The sequence below is a fragment of the Mesoplodon bidens genome, assembly GCF_964165515.1.
Source record: "Mesoplodon bidens genome assembly, chromosome: 9".
Classification (NCBI taxonomy): Eukaryota; Metazoa; Chordata; class Mammalia; order Artiodactyla; family Ziphiidae; genus Mesoplodon; species Mesoplodon bidens.
The window spans coordinates 9,793,992-9,816,329 of record NC_138166.1 but is presented as its reverse complement, the minus strand read 5'-3'; the positions used below and the strand labels follow the sequence as shown (position 1 = coordinate 9,816,329).

The following is a 22,338-nucleotide window of genomic DNA, read 5'->3' as shown; positions in this document are numbered from 1 at the left end:
TGCAAAATCTGCATCTCTGAGCCAGAAGACTTTTTCTGGAAGGTCACTTCGCTCTTGCCCATGTGCACTGCAGGCAGGAACAGACTCCCCCAGGAGCAGCCCTTCCAGTGAATAACAGGAATCGGTGTATAAGTACCCCAGCTCCCTTCACCCTCAAGGGGGATAATGTTGAAGCAAGTATTGGATACTATGTCCCCAAATTTTCCCACAGGATTAAGTTTCAGTTGCCCACAATGACAGCTTATTTCATATGTGCTTTCTGTTGGCTGCCCTCCCTTCCCTGTATCACTTCGTTTCACTTCTGTCCCTCTACCTTGCCTCAGGGACCACTTCTGAGAGAGCTGTGTAAAAGGGAGGGGAGTAGTGCTGTGTGGAAGGTGGGAGCATATTGGAGAACTTTGGGGTAGGATCAGGGGAAGAAGCAGAGGTGTGGTATCCTGTGAGAATCAACAGTAAACCATCCAGATGGCAGACATGGGTGGTGATGTTCTCATAGCTGGCAGAAAAGCAAGATAGAGGAGTCATGGGGGACTTCAACTGTATTCACCTAATTCTAATTCAAATTTTTACTTAAAGCAGAGCATTTTTACTAAAAAACACTTGCTCTTAATCTATTAGGGATTGTGCTCAGTGGTATGGGGATGTGATGAATCACTGCCACTAGTTCCAAGAAGCTTATAACCTATCAAGGGATATAAGGTGTATACACATAAATATTTCAAGGTAGAAGGTGGCAAGCTTCACATAGCTGAGAGTGATCGCAGCTCTCGGGAGGGAGAATGAAGGCTTGAATGGATGCAGAATGTGGTATTGTGATTTTTTTAAATTTTGTTTTTTATTAAGGTAACATTGGTTTGTACATTATATGTTTCATGTGTATGACATTATATTTCTATTTCTGTATACACCACAGCATGCTCATCACCAAAAATTTAGTTTCCATCTGTCACCATACAGTTGGCCCCCTTTATCCATTTGTACGCCCACACACCCCTTCCCCTCTGGTGGCTGCTACTCTGTTCTCTGTATCTATGTGTTTGTTTTTGTTTCGTTTATTTTTGTTCATTTATTTTGTTTTTTTGTTTGTTTTTGTCTTCTACACATGAGTGAAATCATATTTGTCCTTCTCTATCTGATTTATTGCACTTAACATAATACCCTCAAGGTTCATACATGATCTCATCTTTTTATGGTTTAATAGCTATTCCATATATATATCTTTATCCATTCATTTGTTCATAGGCAGTTAGATTGTTTCCATATCTTGGCTATTGTAAATAATGCCGTGATGAACATAGGGCTGCATATATCTCTTTCAGTTAGTGTTTTTGTTTTCTTTGGATAAATACACAGAAGTGGGATAACTGGATCATATGGCAGTTCTATTCTTAATTATTTGGGGAGTCTCCATACTGTTTTCCATAGTGACTGCACCAATTTATTTTCCCAGCAATGGTGCGTAGAGGTTGTCTTTTCTCTACATCCTGGCCAACACTTGTTATTTTTTGCCTTTATGATAATAGCCATTCTATTAGGCATGAGATGATATTGTGATTTATAATAAGAAATATATATTTGTTCATCATCCCCATTTCTGACACACAGCTACTAAAATTCTTGGAATTTCCTAAATGATGAGAGCCATAAGTGTGTCTTTTGTTATTACAGTGAGGTGACTTTAGAAGGCACCTAAGGATGGGGACAGGTTACCAGTGGAGCCAACAACATGATTAAGGGGTGAAACTTTCAGTCTCCCCTCCACCCCCAGCACCTCCAGGGAGGGGAAAGGGGCTGAAGATTGAGCTCAATCACATATGGCCAATGATTTCATTAATCATACCTACATATTGAGCCTCCATAAAAAACCCCAAAGGATGGGGTTTGGAGAGCTTTCAGGTTGGCGAACATGTGGAGATTTGGGGAGAGTGGGACACTTGGAGAGCATGGAAGCTCCATGTCCCTTCCATGTACTTCATTCTCAGCATCTCTTCCATCGGGCTGTTGATTCGTATCCTTTAATATCCTTTGTAATATACCAGCTATCTATCAATAGTTAGTAAAATGTTCCCTTGAGTTCTGTGAGCCTCTCTAGCAAATTAATCAAACCCAAGGAGGGGGGTTGTGGGGACCTTGGATGTATAATGCCTGGATATGTACTTTGGTCAGAAGCACAGGTGACAGCCTGGGCCTGTGATTGGCATCTGAAGTGGGAGGCAGTCTTGTGGGACTGAGCCCTTAGCCTGTGGAATCTGATGCTGTCTTTGGGCATACAGATCAGAATTGAGTTGAACTATAGGGCACCCAGTTGGTGTGGTGTCGGAGAATTGCTTGGTGGCCTGAGAAAATGCCCACACACATTGGAATTGGTGATCAGAATCGTAGGAGCATCCTGAAGCAGGGGTATTTAGATGAGGCCTTGAGGAACTGGAGGCATTTCAGCAGGGAGAGATGGAGAGGAAAGGAGTTGTGGGTGAAGAGAACGGTGAGAACAAAGGCCTGAAACTGGGAAAACAATCCTTGTGTTCACATTCTTGGAAATACAGAGGTATCCAGGAGCCTGGAGTTGTAGGAAAGCCTGGAGACGCAGTTTATAGGCAGGTTGTGGTTGCCTGGATGGAATTCTGGTGAATTCTTGGTATACCTCCTAATATAATAAGTGTTCAGGATGCAGAGAAACTGTTTAAGGAGTCTGATCCCTTGGGCACAGACTCCAAAAGGGAATTTTATAAGACCCAAGAGGGACAGGGGTCTCTAGACTGTCAATTCTGATGATAAATTATAACTTGTTATAATGAGGAATAAAAGGGAGACAGCCTGATCAGCTCAGATTTCAAAAAGCATTGAAAAAAGTCAAAAGAGAGATACACACAAGGACGCGTACCCTGAAGAATGCTTTTGAGAAGTCCAAGGCTGCAGTGAACTGAAGCTTGGAGAAAAGTGATGTGTGTTAGAGAGGCGTTGATGGTATTATGGGCTGAATAGTGTCCCCCTCCAAATTAATATGTTGAAGTCCTAATTCCCAGCGCCTCAGAATGAGACTGTATTTGGAGAAAGGTCTTTAAAAAGGTTCTTAACTTAAAATGAGGTCTTCTGTGTGGGACCTACTCCAATATGACTGATGTCATTATCAGAAGAGGAAGTTTGGACACAGATGTATATGTGCAAAGGAGAACACAGTGAGAAGGTGGCCATCTGCAAGCCAAGGAGAGGGACCAGAAGAGACAAAACCTACTGACATCTTGATCTTGGGCTTCCAGGCTCCAGAACTGTGAGGAAATGCATGTCTGTTGTTTAACCCGCCCAGTCTGTGGTACTTTGTATGGCAGGAATAAGCAGTGGGATGGCCCTTGGCTTGGGGCAGATGATATAGTCAGTATTTATTTTTTGCAGGTTCCATATTTGCAACTTTACCTAGTTGCCGAAATTTATTTGTAATCCCCCAATTCCATGCTTGGAGCACTTTTGCAGTCATTTGCAGACATTCTCAGAGCTGCCAGGCTTGCATTTTCCCAGCTGAGGTTGAATGCTCTGTCATCTTGTTTCAGCCCTCATACGGTAAACGAGTGTCCTTTTTACAGTCTATTTAGTGCCATCTTTTTCATTTTTGTGCTTTTTCTTGGCAATTTTGCTGTTTAAAACGGTTCCCAAGTGGTAGTACCAAAGTGCTGGAAGTTGTGATGTAGGGAAAATATGTGTTAGGTAAGTTTCACTCAGGTATGAGTCCTAGTGTGTTGGCCCTAAGTTAAATGTTAATGAATCAATAATACCTATTAAATAAGGTGGTCTTTAAACAGAAGCATACATAAAGCAAGGTTATGTAATTATGAGTTGATGAAAATGTTGTGACCTGAGGCTCAAAGAAACCTAACCCTGTCTGTCCCCTGGGAGCAGTGGCTCAGTATTTGCTAATTCAGTGTTTGTGGTGTCTTTCTAGAACATAAATTACAAGAATCAACTGTATGATGTTGGAAAATGGTGGGAAAGTGTAGCTATCCAAATTATGTTTTCACCTTTTCCACCAAGAAGTTTATTCCAAATGAAAAATGTAGAACCCACATACCTTTAGAGAAGAGTTGAAGCTCAAGGTAGATAAAGAGGCAGTGAGATCACCTAACACTGGACATGGGCTCAGTTCTCCAGCTGTGGTACCAAAAAACGTACACATGTGGTTCCTGAGCCACTACTTCTCTGTCTCATGGATAACAAAAGTACTGTGACTACTTCTGATGGTAAGGATTCCAGCAACCATAGACCTTTAACCTCATGTTACTCCATTAGTAAATTCTAGAAATTCTAATGACCTACTAGCAATCAGAAAAGAGAGGGTGCACCATAGTACCCAGAAAGGGTTTCCTACAACAAGATACACTTACTGAACCTTCCCTACCTTCTCCCCCCTGATTTTTGTTGGTATTGAATTCTTAACCTATGTAACATTGGGTAAATAAATGTTCTCTAAAGGTATACCTGCCAAATTCAGGAAATAGCTTTTCTTTATTACTAATTCAGTCAGGACATACAGCGGGGTCTCCATTTACCACATATGTGGCCACAGGCTCTGACATTGCTCTTCAGTCCTCATCACTAATCTACTGCCTTGGCTGCTAATCCTAATTCTGGATTTGTTTCTATCCTTATCAGTGAGAGAGAAGTCACTGGCACCCATGAGAGCTAAGAACAGGTGTTCCATTATATCCTCATTTTGTTAAACATCATTTGCACTAGGAGAAAACTGCAGTATAATAAAAGGCAAAGTAACTTTTTAGTGTAGTGGAATTCTTAATGTAGTTTCAATTCAATTCACTTATAATTTTTAGTCCTGTGAATAGCCTTCACTGGAGATTCTGTTCTAATCTGGAACTTTTCATATCACTGTAATTGATCTATTTTAGGACCACCTACACAGAATTTACCCAGGCTGAATACTTGTTAAACATGCTAATTCCTGGGCTTTATATCAATCCTACAGAATCAGAGTCCCTGGGGGAGTCAAGTGGGGGAAGGAAGGAGACCTAGGAATCTGAATTTTAGCAAGCTTCTCAGGTGATTGAAAGTTTTAGTTAATAAAGTAAAATAATCTTTGGGAGAATTTAGTTTGGCTCATGGCTCTACCAAATGCTCAATTATTTGACTAAAAAGTAGTAATTTTATTAGTTAGCACTTGTAGAATATGGGTCCATCCGTGTTGAATAGATATTGTAACTGATATTTTAAATTCTGTTTGGAATTCTATCTTAGATAAGCCTTTCTGTATACAAATACTTGCCAACAAGATGTACAAGTTTATAAAAATGTATCTATATGCAAGCTTGTCTTTCATCCAACTCTAGTTTTTTATGGCAAGTCTTTAACTTAAGAATTTAGATAATTTTCTCACGAAAAACACCCCAACAGATCAAAAACAAGTATGCGCTAAGGCTAGATTAAGATTTTTTTAGAAATCCTACATCAGAAAATAAGGAATACCACAGGTGCAAAACACATTTAGTCCTTTGCAGACTCCTGTCATTTAAACAATTTTACATAACTAATCACTTAACTTTTTCCTGTATTCCTAAGCCTTAAGACGTTTCTTAATAATTATTCACACTTGGAGTTTTTCTTTATCTTCATCTTTGGAAAAACTGTCTTATGGTTGTATTGAAAATGCAAATTTATGCTAAAGTACAAGAGATTTTATTATTTTAAGAAGGATTTTAAGACTCACAATACTAATTGCCATGTTGTAAAATATAAAGTGTGACATTTTCCATTTTACACATAAGAGAAATATTATATGTAATTACAATTTGATGTTATATAAATTAGTTATGCATTTATTCCTTTTATAATTTATCAAAGAACTATCAGATACCATCTATCAATGTAAATGCCATTTAAGTTATTTTCTTACTTAGTTATTATCCTTATCTAAAATTCTTAGAAAAGCGTTTAGTTGTAGCTTATTAGAAGAGCAACTAGCTGTGCCTGTACATGAACATTTCTCTTTCACATCATTTACCTAACATTATTTTGTGAATTTCAATGCTAGCAGTTTTGGATTTTGTGATTTGGATTTTGAAATATGGAATAAAGATTATTCTGCAAACGGACAAGAACAGTTATTCAAATGTTTTTATAAACATACAGATGGTTCATATTATATCAAGTAGTAGCACTTTATAAATATTTGTTTAATGAATGAATGAATGAGTTGGGCCAGACACACACACGCACACACACACACACACACACACACACACAAGGTCTGACTATAAATGAGAGTTTTCTATTTGTCCTAAGTTAATTGTAGAGTTTTAGAGTTTATTTTTTCCATATGTGTGTCATATGTGTAATAAACTCAGCATGTATTTAAATGGATGCTTTGATGTTAGCACAGTTGCTTGTAATTAGCTAAGTGAATTGAAATGAACATACAGAAGTGCCAAACGAGAGTACTCTGGAAATGCCATTTAAAAATATGCAGTAATTTTACAGCTACATTTAGTTTAACTATGCCTATAAGGAGTTCTATTAATTATTGGTTATTAATGTTGATTTTGTCAGTTTACAAGCATAAGAGATGTATGATACATCTCTGTCACATAACATATAAAGATACATTACACATGAGTACCATGTTGAAAATTTGTAATATATTATCAATATGTTGAGTTGCAAATAAAAATATATATTTATGTTTTGGACACCTTGGGGGCACTAATAGGAGTCACTCTGTAATTTGTTACATGAGTTCAAATTTTCTTTAGTTACGCTCAATCAAAACCACAGTTTGGAGGAATTGGGGAGCACTTCATGATAAAAAGAAAAAAAATCTAAGATAGAGTAATAAAAACAAAATAACTACAGGGCTTTTTAATTGTGTAAAGGCTTTAAACACCTGATTATATTGGGAAAAAAATTACACATGTGTTTATTCCCTAAGCATCTGTGCATTTTATTGTAACATATTTACCTGTATATGTGCTTAGGAGAATTACTAGGCTTATTTTTTCTAGCCTGGAAAAACTAATTAACATCCATATGTCAAAGAAAAAATTTCTAAGAACTTCTTTGAGAAGGTTGGGGATAATAAGTCCCCCAAAGTGCTTTCTTTTAAGGTTAATCTTTGCTTAAATTTTAAAAAGTTACGATGAGTTATAGACAAGGTAGTCTTTCTTTTAAAAAAGAAAGAACAAAAGGATAAAAATTGCTGAAAATCTGAACACCACGTTCCTGTTCACATCACTTTAATAATTTATCGAGTGCAGGGCCAACAATATGAAATTTTCATGTATAAGTATCATCCAGCCTCATATAAAAGTAATACATGAAAAATAAGGGCAAAGATAAATCACAAATACCAGTAATTCTTGGCAACAGCTCTCTAAATTATAATAATAAAGTGCTAGTTATAAAGAAAAAATAAGTATTTTTGGTTCTAGAAACTAAAGAATTTTATCATTATTTGTAGAAATTTTTAAAACTTCAGAATTACATTATGAAAGGCAAAAATGGATGACAAAAAGAAATCATTACTGCTTTAACTTCAATTGGGACTAAAAGTAGGGTAAATCAATGTAAAATTATATTTTTCTTCTTTATATTTAAGATCACTAATTAAGAATTTGTGTTTAGCATAGATTGAAGAGTTTTAAGGAGATTTCAAAAATACTGTTCAGGACCTCATCTCAGGTGTTTATTCTGACCTAGGTCTCCAAGTCTCAGGAAGGGTTTTCACCTAAATAAGATATGTAAGATTCTACCCTGATTGTTAGTGTTTTTGGAAATGCTCAGTGTGTGTGGGGGGGGAGGGGTGGGGGGGGGAGAGAGAGAGAGAAGAGACAGAGAGACAGAGACAGGGAGAGACAGAGGAAGAGAGAGACAGACAGCCCTGGGGCATAAAGGAGAGAGAAAGGCAATGTGGAGGGATGGAGAAACAAAAGATTTACATTCACCAAATGCTGTCATTTAAACTTACTTCCAAAGGGCTTAATTTTAAAATAATAAATTCACAAACACATTTGACTACATCTGTTTTATCTCCTAGGAAGAATTTAAAAGAGGGAAAAACCTCAGTGGCTCTCCTTTTATTACTGGTGGTGCCGGAAGATAAGACTTAGAGACTACATGTGGTTCAGCTGAATCTCTGAATCTGTAATAAATATATCATAATAGTCTTCCACAGAGATGCTGGATCCCTCTTCCAGCTAGCAAAGAGCATTTTTACAGACCCTCGAAAATGTTTTAGTACATCATTAAATTTTTCATATAATGGGTTCCCTGCACCTGTCACAATTCCCAGATCATACTCACTTTTTCCTCTCCTTTCAGATGGAGACAAAGGTGGGAGGGCATTTGCCAGGGCGTGCTCCCCCTGTTTTCAGAGGTGGGCTGATCCAGGGCTCTTTGACCTTTTTACTGTGATCTTTAGCTTAGTCCTCCATCACCCTGCATTTATTTAGTCCTCTGGGGAGGCCATTCTTTCTGCCTCCTTTGTCCCCCAAGGAACAGTCCAAAGCCATATAAAATGAAAAAAAGGAGTAATAATAATAATTTTTTGAAAAGGGCTGTGATGATTGGTACAGCAGATGTCAGGTTAAATGCATTCCATAGATCAGCCTGCTGGGCATACTCCCAGGAGACTACACCCATGCACCTGGGGCTTGGGAGTACCACCGTAGCAGTGCCTTCCAAGAGAAGGTCAAGCCCCTGCCACTGTGTCAGATCTTCCAGGAGTTGAATGCAGTGTGTCCAGGATAAAAGGAGCATGGCTTCCATTTTTTAGAGCCACCTTTTACATGCCACGTAAGGTGCGGTTCTTAACCCACCCCCACTTTGTTTAAGCTTTCTCATGGGTAAAAGGGTATATTAATAGTAATTATTTCTTAGGGATATTGAAATGATCAAATAAGTTAATTCTTATAAGACTTACAACAGTACCTGGCATATAGTGCTCAAATATTGTGTAGCTGTGATGATGAGGATGATGATGATGAGGAGGAGGAGGAGGAAGAGGATGGAGGTGACTTAAATCTGAGGGTAAAATGCTCTTAGAGATGCTCTAGGTCAGCCATCTAGTAGAGACTTAGGGAAGCAGGAAAGGGTGAGTGAGGTTCATTTAGCAGTGCTTCTCTAGAGACTGACACTAGGTGGGCAGCCATATCCTTCCTCATCATGCCTTTTTTGAGTAGCTGTTAGAGCACATAGGTAAGGCATGGGTGATCTCTCTCTACCCTTCACAAAGGGCTAACTGGAGTCTATTTGTTTGTGGTCTCATTATTTAAGATCTGTGTGTTTAGTTCACTGCTACTTATTCATGCACTCCCTCAGTGAATCCTGACCTGCAGTCATTTCTTTTACATATTTACTGGGATTTTTTTTTCTCAGCTATTGTTGGTTTGGGGATATTATTGAAATGGCTGGCTTAATATTTGAAAACCACATAAAACCGTGTCCTAATGGAATTAATATATGTAATGAGAAGTAGTTCGAGGATTGTGTTCTTATAGAGATTTTGAATGTAAATTATAATGTATTTTTAGATGGTCTCTATTTGGTACCAGGGCTAGTGGCACTTTAACTAAGGAAGAGTCAGTAGTTGAACACACCTTGTTGATGAAATTTTGTGGCAAATAAACTCAGTTGATTTCATTTTCAGAGTACTATGTTTGTTCCTCAGGCTCTTTAATCTGTTCTGTATTCAAACACAAATGAGTTTCTGTTCATAAGGCAAAATGCGGCAACATTTTTTTTTAATATTGACAGCATTAGTTCTGGTGCTTTTCATTTTCAAAATATATAAAAATAAGAAATGGAAACTCTTTGCAATAGGTGCATCATCACTAATACTTAATTTCAACATTTTTGCAATTTGCTGTCCTCTGATGTTTGTCATCTTGAAAACGATGGAAACATTTCAATTATTATAAAATATGTTTCTTTTCTGCGCATATTAAAGGTCTTTTATATAAAGTAGTAATGGAGTATGCTTGAAGTGATCAAAATTTAATTGCCCATAGAGTATTTGTAAGCCAGAAGCTTTAGGATGAAATGCAAACAGCATTAAATGTCTAAATTTATCTTCTTCCAGACTTTCATCTTACAGTGATTTTCTGGAAGAATGGTATTAGGGTCTTGTTGGGAACAGTTAATAGAAGCTGTAATAGATAATAACTGACTCTGTAATTAGTCATTTCAAGACAGAGGTACTCTTTGAGCCACTGATAAGAATTGAATTGTAAGGCTACATCATGTTTTCATTGAGCTGTCACAACCCAGCGATCCATATTCATAGACTCCCAGTGCTAAGCTCATTGCCAGTTTAACACAGATGTGGGAGAGATATGTACAACCTCCTCAGCCTTTTGATCCCTTCTTATTTTTTATTTGAGGAAACAGCAGAGTAGCTTCAGAGTGAGGATAAGGGTGTCTTAGTGACAAAATTATCAAATTACTTTGGTATGTACATAAAATATGTATATATATATACACATATATATATTCACACACAAAGTACATATATGCAAAAGAATCACTCTTATGGTTAAATGTAAAATTCAACAAAAATTTTCTTAGATATTTCTGATTTTTGAGCACTACAATAAAAATACTGCATTAATTTTTATTTTTGCTTCCATTCAGGAGAAACCTCTATTTTCACTTTCCTCAATGAATAACAGTGGTCCCTTTTTTCAGTAGAAGAGATAGAGATTTTACACTTTTAGTTACATTGGCTATACTACATTCTCAGTGATATTTTATTTTTATGTTATTTTGTGTTGTAACAAACATTTCTGTATGGTTGAGTTTCTAAAAATTATTTATTTAATTTTTAAATTTTTATACAATTTTAAAGGTTACTTTCCATTTACAGTTATTACAAAATATTGGCTATATTTTCCTGTTGTATAATACATCCTTGAGCCTAACTTACACTCAGCAGTTTGTACCTTCCACCTCCCCATCCCTATATTGCCCCTCCCCCTCCCCCACTGGTAACCACCAGTTTGTTCTATATATCTGTGAGTCTGCTTCTTTTATGTTATATGTACTAGTTTGTTGTATTTTTTTAGATTCCACATATAAGCGATATCATACAGTATTTATCTTTCTCTGTCTGACTTATTTCACTTAGCATAATGCCCTCTAAGTCCATCTATGTTGCTGCAAATGGCAAAATTTCATTCTTTTTTATGGATGAGTAGTATTCCATTGTATATATATATACCACAGCTTCTTTATCCATTCATCTGTCAGTGGTCACTTAGGTTGTCTCCGTGTGTTGGCAATTGTAAATAATGCTGCTAGAAACACTAGGGTGCATGTATCTTTTCAAATAAGTATTTTTGTTTCTTTTGGATATTGTATGGTTGAATTTAACAACGCTGACAGACTAACCAGGGGCTACAGGTAGAGATAAGAGGAAACATTTGATGAAAGGGAAAGAATAGGGCAAAGAGAAGGATGTCCCTCACATTGTTTCAAAGTCAAAGTGCCTTGGTGTAAAGTTTTTGTTGTCTTGCTCAGATTGCTCATGGATTTGCTCCAATGCTCTCGTCGACATAAACATGTGGGCTGCAGACATTCTGACGTTTCCTACAAAAGAGCAGGGAATCAAAACTGTGTCAGGTGTTTCTTAAATACAGAAATTAGACCGATTATCTTCTTAAGTAAAAGGGACCTGGTGCCCAGAAGATATCACTTTAATTTTGTAAGAGTCTGAGCAACATTTCCTCTTTTGTGAAAACAGAGACCAGTTACCAACCAGTTCATGTATGGATTATGCATTACATCTGTTTAGAGGAGGAAAGGGAATGCTTGTTCCACAGTGTCAACAGTGGAGCATTTTTCCAAAGGCAAATCTCATTTTTTCCCTAAAAAGTAAATTCCCAACTCCAGCAGGCAGAAAAATAGATGATAATCAATTCATTTTTAACAGGGAACTCTTTCTTTAGTTGATGTCTATAAACATACAGTATCTGAGAACGTATGTATACTGAAGTTCGTTTGCCGTTTTAACAAATGTCTTTGGCTGGTCTCTGAGTCAGTTTCTGTCTGCATTGATCTGTCTTGCACTCTGGAAAATGTCTTAAATATAGAAATAGCCAACGTTTCTCTGTTTTCTTTCTTTTCCCCATGTGGCTTCTCCAAGTGGGATTCATCTGACTGACAGTCTGGGATTCATAATCTACTTTTCCTCTAGAAACAAGTTGAAGATAAGACAACCTGGCTCTACTTTTCTATGAATGAGCTATTCATGAATAAATATTTCCATGCATATTTATTGAACACCCAAAAGTGTCAGGAATTGTTTCAGGTACTTGAGATACGTTACTGAAAGAAACACTCAAGATGCCTGCTTTGATGGAGTTTACATTCTACAGAATGAGAATGACAATAAACATAATCAACAAAAAATACTTTAAGTAAATATATCGGTATAATATATCAGTATTAGAAGGTGATAATTATAGAAAAAAAGTGGGGATGGGGAAGTTAGAACAAAGTATGGGGCATTGGAAATGTGGATATTGCAGAGACCGGGGGCTGGGGCCTGTTTGTGATTTTAAATACTGTGGTTAAGGCAGGCCTCATTGAGAGGGTGACATCTGAGTTGACTTGAAAGAGGTGAGGGAATTGACCCTTCACATATCTGCAGAAAGAGAGTCCCAGGCAGAGAGGAAAGAGCTAGTGCAAAGGCTTGGCATATCTGAATAACAGCAAGGAGGCCTGTGTGCCTGGAGTGGGGTGAGTCAGGGGGAAAGCAGAAGGTCATGGGAACAGAGATGGCACGGAGGCAGATCACATAGGACCTTGTTGGCCACTGTAAAGACTTTGAGAGCGTCGGAGAGCTGTAAGCAGGGGAGTGACATGGTTGGATGTCTAAAAAGAATTCCTCTGACTCTTACACTGAGATTAGGCTGCAGAGAGAGGGTAGAACCAGGAAGACCAGATTGATGTCTAATGCAACAACGGGAGAGATGATGGTAGCTCAGAACAGTGTGGTAAGTGGTCCGATTCTGGATATGATCTGAAGGTAGGGCCGGCAGGACTTGCTGATGGACTCTGCATTCAGGGTATGGGAGAAGGTGATTCCAAACTTGACTTAGAGGTTTTCGGCCTGAGCAGCAGGAACAACGGTGCTGCCATCAGCAGAGTTGGGGAAGGCTGCAGGAGACGCAGGTTTGCAGGGTGGGCTGGGTGTTCAGTTTTGGTCGTGTTGAAGTTGAGACGTCTCGTGGACGTCTAAACGGGGGTGTTGAGCAGAAGCTTCATATATATCTGGAGTGTATTTATAAAGAGGTCTGGACTGGAGAAAGAAATTTGAGAGTAGTTAGCTTATGGATGGTATTTAAAGCCAAGAGTCTCTAAGAGTAGTAAGGGTTTTTCTTACGAATTTCTTTTTTTTTTCAAGTCATTTAATGTTTAGAAACGATTTCTCGCATATGTAAGCCCACCTACCCTTGAGGTTATCAGATAATAGGTACTCACATCACTACTAGGAATAGAACCAAGCAGAGAGAAAACCTTGCTCAGTCTGACATAGCAAATTAATAATATTGGGAATGAAGTCCAGTTCTCTTATTCATGGGCTGTTTTCACTAGACCTTGCTGCTTCAGCACCCAAGAATCTAAGTAAAGAAGAGAACTGATCTGAAGCAGGCTCCTCTTACGGTGTGTGGAAGAATTAAGATAGAATTTGCTTCATCCTCTGGGTCTGGAGAGGCACTGGGTGGTAGGTGAGAGGGGAGGTCTGGAAAGGATTAACAGTCTGGTTGGATATCTAAGGGGCACAGTAGACCTTAGCCATGCTCAGTTTCCAAATGAGTCACAGGCCACCCAGATAGCTTACTAGATGTACATCTCTAAGCTATTGAAACTTCCCTAGATATGTACAAGCCACCAATAAATTGAATTTATCAATTGTCACGGTAGACATGGCAGGGCTTATGTTTCGCTGGGAGGGACATAGCTGTTTGAGGCCAGAGCTGAATAGCTGAGTAGAAGAAAGATTGAGAGCTGCCATGCATGGTTCTTTTCTTTCTCAGCCACTTCTCCCAGAGTGTTTAGCGTCTGTTTTAAATTAACATTGAGCAGATGCTTGAAGAGTATCTTTTGGAAAGACAGTGAAACTAATAACAAGCTGGGGATGCTCATTTATCTTGGGCCCATTTGAGATCACAGCTCAGACTTGAGTGGACTGTGGTCGGAAATGAAGTAGTGGGTGGGAAGGGTACATGGAGAATCCTGGCAGGCAGTAGGACTCAGATGTGGGTAGTCCAATGATTGGACATACCCAGGCATCTGGCGAGGGAGCTGCCAGGAGGTCTGTACAGGACCCCAGTTCTCAGGAAGGGAGGAGCAAAGCAGGGCTTCCAGGTCTGAAAAAGGGCAGGGAAAGGTAACTGACTTTTATTGATTTCATTACTGTGTGCATGATAGTGTGTTAAGGATCTAGATACATTGATAGATAATACGTATTTGTCTTTATTTCTTACAGTAGACCTGATAGTGTTATGATTCCCTTTTGTATATGGGGAGTCTATGACTCACGCTAAGGTCACACCCTGGACAAAGGTAGAAAGAGGTGAGACTCAGATTCAGTTTTGCCTCAATCCCAAACACATAAACCCTTACATTTTTCAGAATCTTGGAAATAGGAACCAGAGTAGAAGCATAAAGGAATGCAGAGGAGTCCCCAGGGGCTGCATTTGTGCATGAACGTGGGATTGGTGCGATCTTGCTGGAGTAGACTGGAGTGGATTGAGAGGAAGTAGGTAAAAGCAAGGTCCCGTGGGTCCACAGCAAGACTCTGCAGGTTGCGTCTGATTTGCTGTGAAGGACAATCTGAGACACAGCACTTGAGTTCAGTGGTTAGTATAGGCAACTTAACAGGAAGTAACCTAATTCTAAACCTCCCGGATGGGGCACAGAAGCAGTTTAAGCACTTTTTACCTCACTGAACCAAAGGATGAAGGCAGCAATACAACCAACTGTGGGAATCTGGGGTGAGCAGAACAGGGGGCCGACGACTAGGGTGTTATTCTACAGACGAGGAACTTTAGACTCTGAGAGGTGAGGTGGTTTTGCTGGAGAACAGGGAGCAGTAGATGAGGGCCCAGTACCAGATCTCATCCCTTATCTGGCCTAGGGCTTCACCCACCGTGCCATAGGTGACACCTCCTGGCTGCCTTGGGCCCTCTTCCTTGCTAGTAACAGTGATAGTGACTCCTGTAGCTTTCGTTTTGCTTTCCAAATACTCCTAATGCATGTGAATAATGTGGGAAAGAGGTTATTAAACAAAAATTTGGCCACGGCCACTTTGCCACTTTGGGATTTGGTGGGGGCTGGTAGGTGTAGGTCAGGGAGAAAATGGGAGATAAGCCAGGTAAACAGCATCAACAAGTTTTAGATGTTATCACATGGTCCTGGACAAAGTTCTTAATTGCTCTGTGTCACAGATTCCTCACTTGTATCCTGAGAATGGTTACAGTACCCCCTTTATAGAGATGTTTTGTTAATGAAATGAGATAATACATGTAAACTACTTATCTCAGTGCCCTGCTGAATGGTTTTCATGTGGTTTATATGCCAGCACTCAAAATACTAGCTATTATCTTATTAAAGGATACGGAGATGATTTATTCCAACATCCAATGCCATTTTGGGGGTAGCATGATGTCCGGCTGTTCTGTTGATACATGTGTCTTATTTATGTTTTATAATATGGATGTTTAAAACCATTCCACTCTACTCACTGGATTTCCTGGAGTTTAATTTAAACATTCTCATCACAGTTAATGTAACTCTGGTCAGTCTCCTTATTGCCAGCAAGCATTTATGACAGCCTTGCACTGCGTACTACCAAAATAGTATTACCTTCTCCTGGCTGCTTCCTACAAATGCCTTCATCCTGATGTAATAAAGGCAATGCAGGAGAAAAAATTATTATGTCAAGGAGGAAATTAGGATCAACTTTTAGGGTGGTGAGCAAGATACAATTTTTTAATAAGCCAAACCTGAGTAGTGTACAGATACACTTAATTTGACCCTTTTTTCCCCAGGAACAGCCTGATTTTCTGGTTGTAAAACCATCTGGACTCCTCTTGTAGACTTTGTACTAAAACTTAAAGCATGTAGTGGTCTCCTTTCCTGTTCTCAAAGGGAGAAGGGCTGACTGTCTTCATGCAAATTAGTCTACTTTTGTTGAAAGACTCCAGGGGACTCATCTATGAAACATAGAGTAACAATAAGAAATGCAGTGCAGCTTACTATTCGGCTTTCAGCTGATGTAAGATTGTTTCCCACAATATTGAATATTAAAAAAAATAAGAGTGTTTCATCACAATGCCAAAACTCCAGCAATGCCTTTGACTGCCTTCAGGGCTGGTGATGGAGGTGGGGAAACTGACTATTCAGTACTATATTATTTTCCGATGATTTTGCACATAGCTAGGGAAAGTGTAAATGAATGAAGAAAGGTGGGACTGATGTACTAAATTTAGGACCAGCAATTACAGACATTGGAGTTCTGAGCTTTTGTTTTTTTTTCTTTTTCCTCCTCTGTAATTTCTAATATAAAGAAAATACTAAGTAGGGATAGTATAAAAATAATTTGTTAATAATGAGTAAAGATGGTTTTGACAATGTCTGACACTTCAGAAATGTATCTCATTATTCTGACTGTATTAATTAAGGTTTCTTTTTTTCCCCTGTATTTCAGTGACAATTTCAACAAGCACCTTCTTTGATGGCTTACTGGTGACAGGACTATACACATCTACAAGTGTTCAGGCTTCACAGAGCATCAGAGGGTCCAGTGCTTTTGGATTTGGTAAGCTATCCTGACATAAGAAACCCATGACTGTCTACATTTTATAGAGTTACAGGTCTTATTTTTTGGAATATCTGTTTTAAAAGTATTTGACATTTATTATTTCAGAAAAAATAATCTGAAGTGATTTTTGTGTGTTTGCTTGAAGTTAGGTGAATTGAAATAGATCATGTAAATATGCAACCAACCATGAGCTTGGTGTTACGGTCTTTCTATCCCTCTCCGTGTACTACTGCTATTACACTTGGTCCTGTGGGGTTTGAGTAGATTCCTGTGTTCTGTCATTTAGGTTGCTGGAATTGGAATTCATTCTGATGCCCATGCATTTATTCAGTAACCTGTTTTTATAAACAGTTCTTAAAATCCTGAATAGATGAAAAGTGTCACATTGTTTGGCAAGTAAGCATCGCACACAGTGGAAGATAGCAATGATTGTTGAAATGATTACATTCTGTGAGTATTCATGAAATAATGTGATTTAATATTTGAAATACTTATATGGAGTCTTTGTCCTTAAACCAGAGACCTGGAAGGTTACTTAAGTGGAGAGGCCGAAGGCTACATGATGGCCACTGATCACAGAGGATTCTCGATTTGGAAATCTAGAGTTTACCCATAACTCGATAAACATGCCGAGCTGGAATTAAGTAGACCCTTTACAGCATCAAAAATGCAAATTTAACATATCAATTTATATAAGACATGAAATCGCTGATCCTACTCTAAGGTTAGAAAACTGCACAAGACTTCCTCCATTGATGTGAGAAAGACAAAATTGCATTATCTAAAGCAGCCACGTGTTCACCATTTTACTTTTTCTGGGATACTTATTACATGAATAAATTTTACCTACTTTTGATGTACGAAAGAACATCTCCTCTATGTTGAGTCCCAGCAGAGCTCTGCCCAGATGACTCACTGCTTGATGTCAGAGCAATAATATTGAGGCTGCATTGTTACCCTACTGGCCCAAGATGAGGTTCACAGCCTCAGGGCTTAAAGGAACCTAGAAGTCATTTAATAATCCTGTTAAAATTATTTGACATTGAGGATTTGCCCCATTTTAGATACCAAATAAGCTTTTATAATCTGTTGGTAACTACTTATAAGGTCTAATCCTTAAGGAAAAAAATTTAAGTCTAAAAATTCCACTCTTTTAGCCTCACCCTTTCTGTACTCTGTAAAAGTGAAAGGTCAGCTTACAATCATATATATAATATGTGTACATAAATATATGACATACTACGTGTTATGTTACAATAGGATTTCCAAGTAGGGTTACCAGATTTAATAAATAAAAATGTACAAGACATTGGTTACATTTAAATTTTAGATAAAAACATTTTTAGGATAAGTATGCAGTATTTGGGATAAGATGTCCTGGGTTCTACCTTAACCCAATTAAATCAAAACCTCTGGGAGCCCGGCTTGGCATTGGCTCCCCAGGTGATTCTAATGTTTACCCAGAGTTGAGAACCACTGTACTGGATCAGTCCAGGGTCCAGCATCTTCAGCATCCCTGGGAACTTGTAAATATTGAGTTCCTGGCCTTACTCCAGACTCAGAGAATCAGATACTCTGGGGGGTGAGATGCAGTGATCACTTTTTAATAGGGACTCCAGGTGATTTTGATACACACTAAATTTTAAGAACCACTCATCTACATTAGTTAAATGGGAGGGACATTATTTAAATAACCATGTAAATATGTAATAGTACATCTTGCTAGGGGCTAGGCGGGAAATGTACTGAGTGCTGGGAAAGGGCGTGACAGAGAAAGGAGATCTAGTCTGGAGTAAAATGACATGTAGTTTGGAAAGGCTTTCCTGGGGCAGTGATGTTGAGCTGAGATGTGAAGGATGAGGAGGAATTAGTTCGCTAAAGGTCTGTGGAATGTGGGACACAGCATACCTGAAGGAGAGAACAGTAGATGCAAAGGCCTCAGGATGGGAAGAGGCTGGCTGTGTTCTAGGAATGGCAAGAACACCTTGGAGTGGCTGACCTGGAACAAGAGGGCAAGAGGTAAGGCTGGATAGGACACCAGGGCCAGATCATTCAGGATCTTAAGCAGAGAGTGCCAGGGAGGGTTTTGGGCTGAGGAGGTCACTCTGGTGTCAGTGTGGAGAACAAACTGTCGGGTCAGCAGTGGATGCAGAAAGACTGTTCTGTGGTTAAAGGTCTGATGTGACAAGGCATGGAGGGAGTTCAGGTGCAGGCTGGCATCGGCCAAGCCTGGACCGGAAGGAACATATCAGGGGGGGATAAGAGTGTGGGCCGTGCAGTCAGGCAGACCTGCTTGCAGCTCCATACCCCGACCTTCGTTAGTCATGGGCCTCAGCCACGTTGCTTAAATTCTCTAAGCTTAAGTTCCTCATCTATGAAATGCTGATGACAATGGCAAAATACTCAGTAAAACTAGGTGTTCCAAAATTATAAATCTTGATACCTGAAGCAGCTGCTGCTGAAGTCTGACCTGAGACCTGAAGTCTCATTCCAGGACTTGCATATACTTCCTTTGGTGGGAGTGAGGAGGAAGCACACACACACAAACAGGTCTCAGGTGGAATTTTTCTGAAGTTTTTAGACCCAGATGGTTTGAGAGGACTTGGCTGCATGAAGTAACCATCATTTACCAAGTTGGAGCCTTTAAATGAGAAAAATCATTAAATATCATTTGTAGTATATTATAAACACATTTTGAAAGAACATATAAAAGGCATGTATCATACTGCCTCAGATTTTAGCTAGTAACCAAACAAAAAACTAACAATTGAAAATTGTTAGAAATGATTTAAAGACACTTTCTTTAAGGCTTTTAGGCTTTAAGACATTTTCTGTTGTGACTTTGAAAGCTGTAAAAAGGCAGTTTCACTTGAATTAGAATGTATTTTGATTAGCCTAAGTTGCATGTAGTCTTCCCATGACCACCAGCCCTAGGATACAGAGTCTGAAGAGGCTTCTGAACTTGAAGCTCATTGATGGTAGTTTGACCTCCATAATCAAACTCTCAGGTCTCCCACTGGTCACTTGGCATTTCTTTTTAACATCTTTATTGGAGTATAATTGCTTTACAATGTTGTGTTAGTTTCTGCTGTATAACAAAGTGAATCAGCTATATGTATACATATATATGTCCCCATATCTCCTCCCCATATCTCTTCTCTCTTGCGTCTCCCTCCCACCCTCCCTATCCCACCCCTCTAGGTGGTCACAAGGCACCAAGCTGAGCTGATCTCCCTGTACAATGCAGCTGCTTCCCACTAGCTATCTGTTTTACATCTGGTAGTGTATATATGTCAATGCTACTCTCTCACTTCGTCCCAGCTTACCATTCCCCCTCCCTGTGTCCTCTAGTCCATTCTCTACGTCTGCGTTTTTATTCCTGTCCTGCCCCTAGTTTCTTCAGAACCATTTTTTTTTTAGATTCCATATATATGTGTTAGCATATGGTATTTGTTTTTCTCTTTCTGACTTACTTCACTCTGTATGACAGTCTCTAGGTCCATCCACCTCACCGCAAATAACTCAATTTCGTTTCTTTTTATGGCTGAGTAATATTCCATTGTATATATGTGCCACATCTTCTTTATCCATTCATCTGTCGATGGACACTTAGGTTGCTTCCATGTCCTGGCTATTGTAAATAGAGCTGAAGTGAACATTGTGGTATATGAATCTTTTTTGAATTATGGTTTTCGCAGGGTATATGCCCAGTACTGGGATTGCTGGGTCGTATGGTAGTTCTATTTTTAGTTTTTTAAGGAACCTCCATACTGTTCTCCATAGTGGCTGTATAAATTTACATTCCCACCAGCAGTGCAAGAGGGTTCCCTTTTCTCCACACCCTCTGCAGCATTTATTGTTTGTAGATTTTTGATGATGGCCATTCTGACTGGTGTGAGGTGATACCTCATTGTAGTTATGATTTGTATTTCTCTAATGATTAGTGATGTTGAGCATCCTTTCATGTATGTGTTTGTTGGCAATCTGTATGTCTTCTTTGGATAAATGTGTATTTAGATCTTCTGCCCATTTTTGGATTGGGTTGTTTGTTTTTTTGATATTGAGCTGCATGAGCTACTTGTATATTTTGGAGATTAATCTTTTGTCTGTTGCTTCGTTTGCAGATATTTTCTCCCATTCTGAGGGTTGTCTTTTTGTCTTTTTTATGGTTTCCTTTGCTGTGCAAAAGCTTTTAAATTTCATTAGGTCCCATTTGTTTATTTTTGTTTTTATTTCCATTTCTCTAGGAGGTGGGTCAGAAAGGATTTTGCTGTGATGCATGTCATAGAGTATTATGCCTATGTTTTTCTCTAAGAGTTTTATAGTGTCTGGCCTTACATTTAGGTCTTTAATCCATTTTGAGTTTATTAAACTCTGAAGAACCTAGGGGCAGGACAGGAATAAAAACACCGACGAAGAGAATGGACTTGAGGACACGGGGAGGGGGAAGGGGAAGCTGGGATGAAGTGAGAGAGTGGCATGGACATATATCCACTACCAAATGTAAAATGGATAACTAGTGGGAAGCAGCCACATAGCACAGGGATATCAGCTCGGTGCTTTGTGACCACCTAGAGGGGTGGGATAGGGAGGGTGGGAGGGAGACGCAAGAGGGAGGAGATATGGGGATATATGTATATGTACAGCTGATTCACTTTGTTGTACAGCAGAAACTAACATACCATTGTAAAGCAATTATACTCCAATAAAGATGTTAAAATATAAAATAAAATAATATACGTGAATATTGTTAAACAGTTAACCTTCATAAGTAATAGAATAGAAAGCAGAAGATTAAATGTCTTTGTAGGTAAATGGTCATTTTTGGAAAGAAAAGCACATTAATTTTTGGGTATTTAAGTTTAATATATTCTTTATAATTTAAATAAAATAGAAAAAATTCAATTTGAGTAGGGTATAGGTGAGAAAGTAGAGAAAAAGTCTTATAGAAGACTTAGAGAAAATGTAACAGAATTGCTGCTTCTTGATAGTTTAGTAGTTATAGTAGGATCAGGCTGAAGTAGTGTGGCATTCTTTGATCTAGAACAGAAGAATTATTGAATACATAATCTATCATTAGGCTCTGACTTAATTGATGGACTGTTAAGCAAACATGACTTGTTTGCCATTTTCCCAATATGTTGTGGAATTAGTGTGTGATATGTTTAACTAGCTGTGATAAATAAGGCAAAGTAAAACACATAGTTGAGTCTAAAAAGGTACTTCGGAAAGTCTTTTCTGCTTATAGTTAAGTTTAATCGTACTGATTACACTAAAGTTATAGCCACTCTCTTTTGAATATAAAATGTATGTAAGACCAGCCAAAATAAGGCCATAATTATCCTTAAGATACTGTGGTATAAATGTAATTCCACTAACAGAACTACAGCCTTTTCTGCGAAACCAGAATTCTTTAAATCATACCTCACTGACCAAAAATAGACAAATGCCTAATAGCCAGAAATACATTAAGACAATAGCTATGCAAAAGATGACTGTATGCCAGCAATGCATGATTT

General features: G+C 38.6%; 1 protein-coding gene across 1 annotated transcript in view; it reads left to right on the top strand.

Annotated features, from left to right (window-relative positions):
- The window catches only part of RELN (reelin), a 532,619-nt gene that overhangs the window by 60,696 nt on the left and 449,585 nt on the right, over nt 1-22,338 (top strand). The window contains exon 2 of the mRNA XM_081244879.1: nt 16,706-16,816. Coding sequence (XP_081101005.1) covers nt 16,706-16,816 — 111 coding nt within the window. The remainder of the gene's footprint in view (nt 1-16,705; nt 16,817-22,338) is intronic.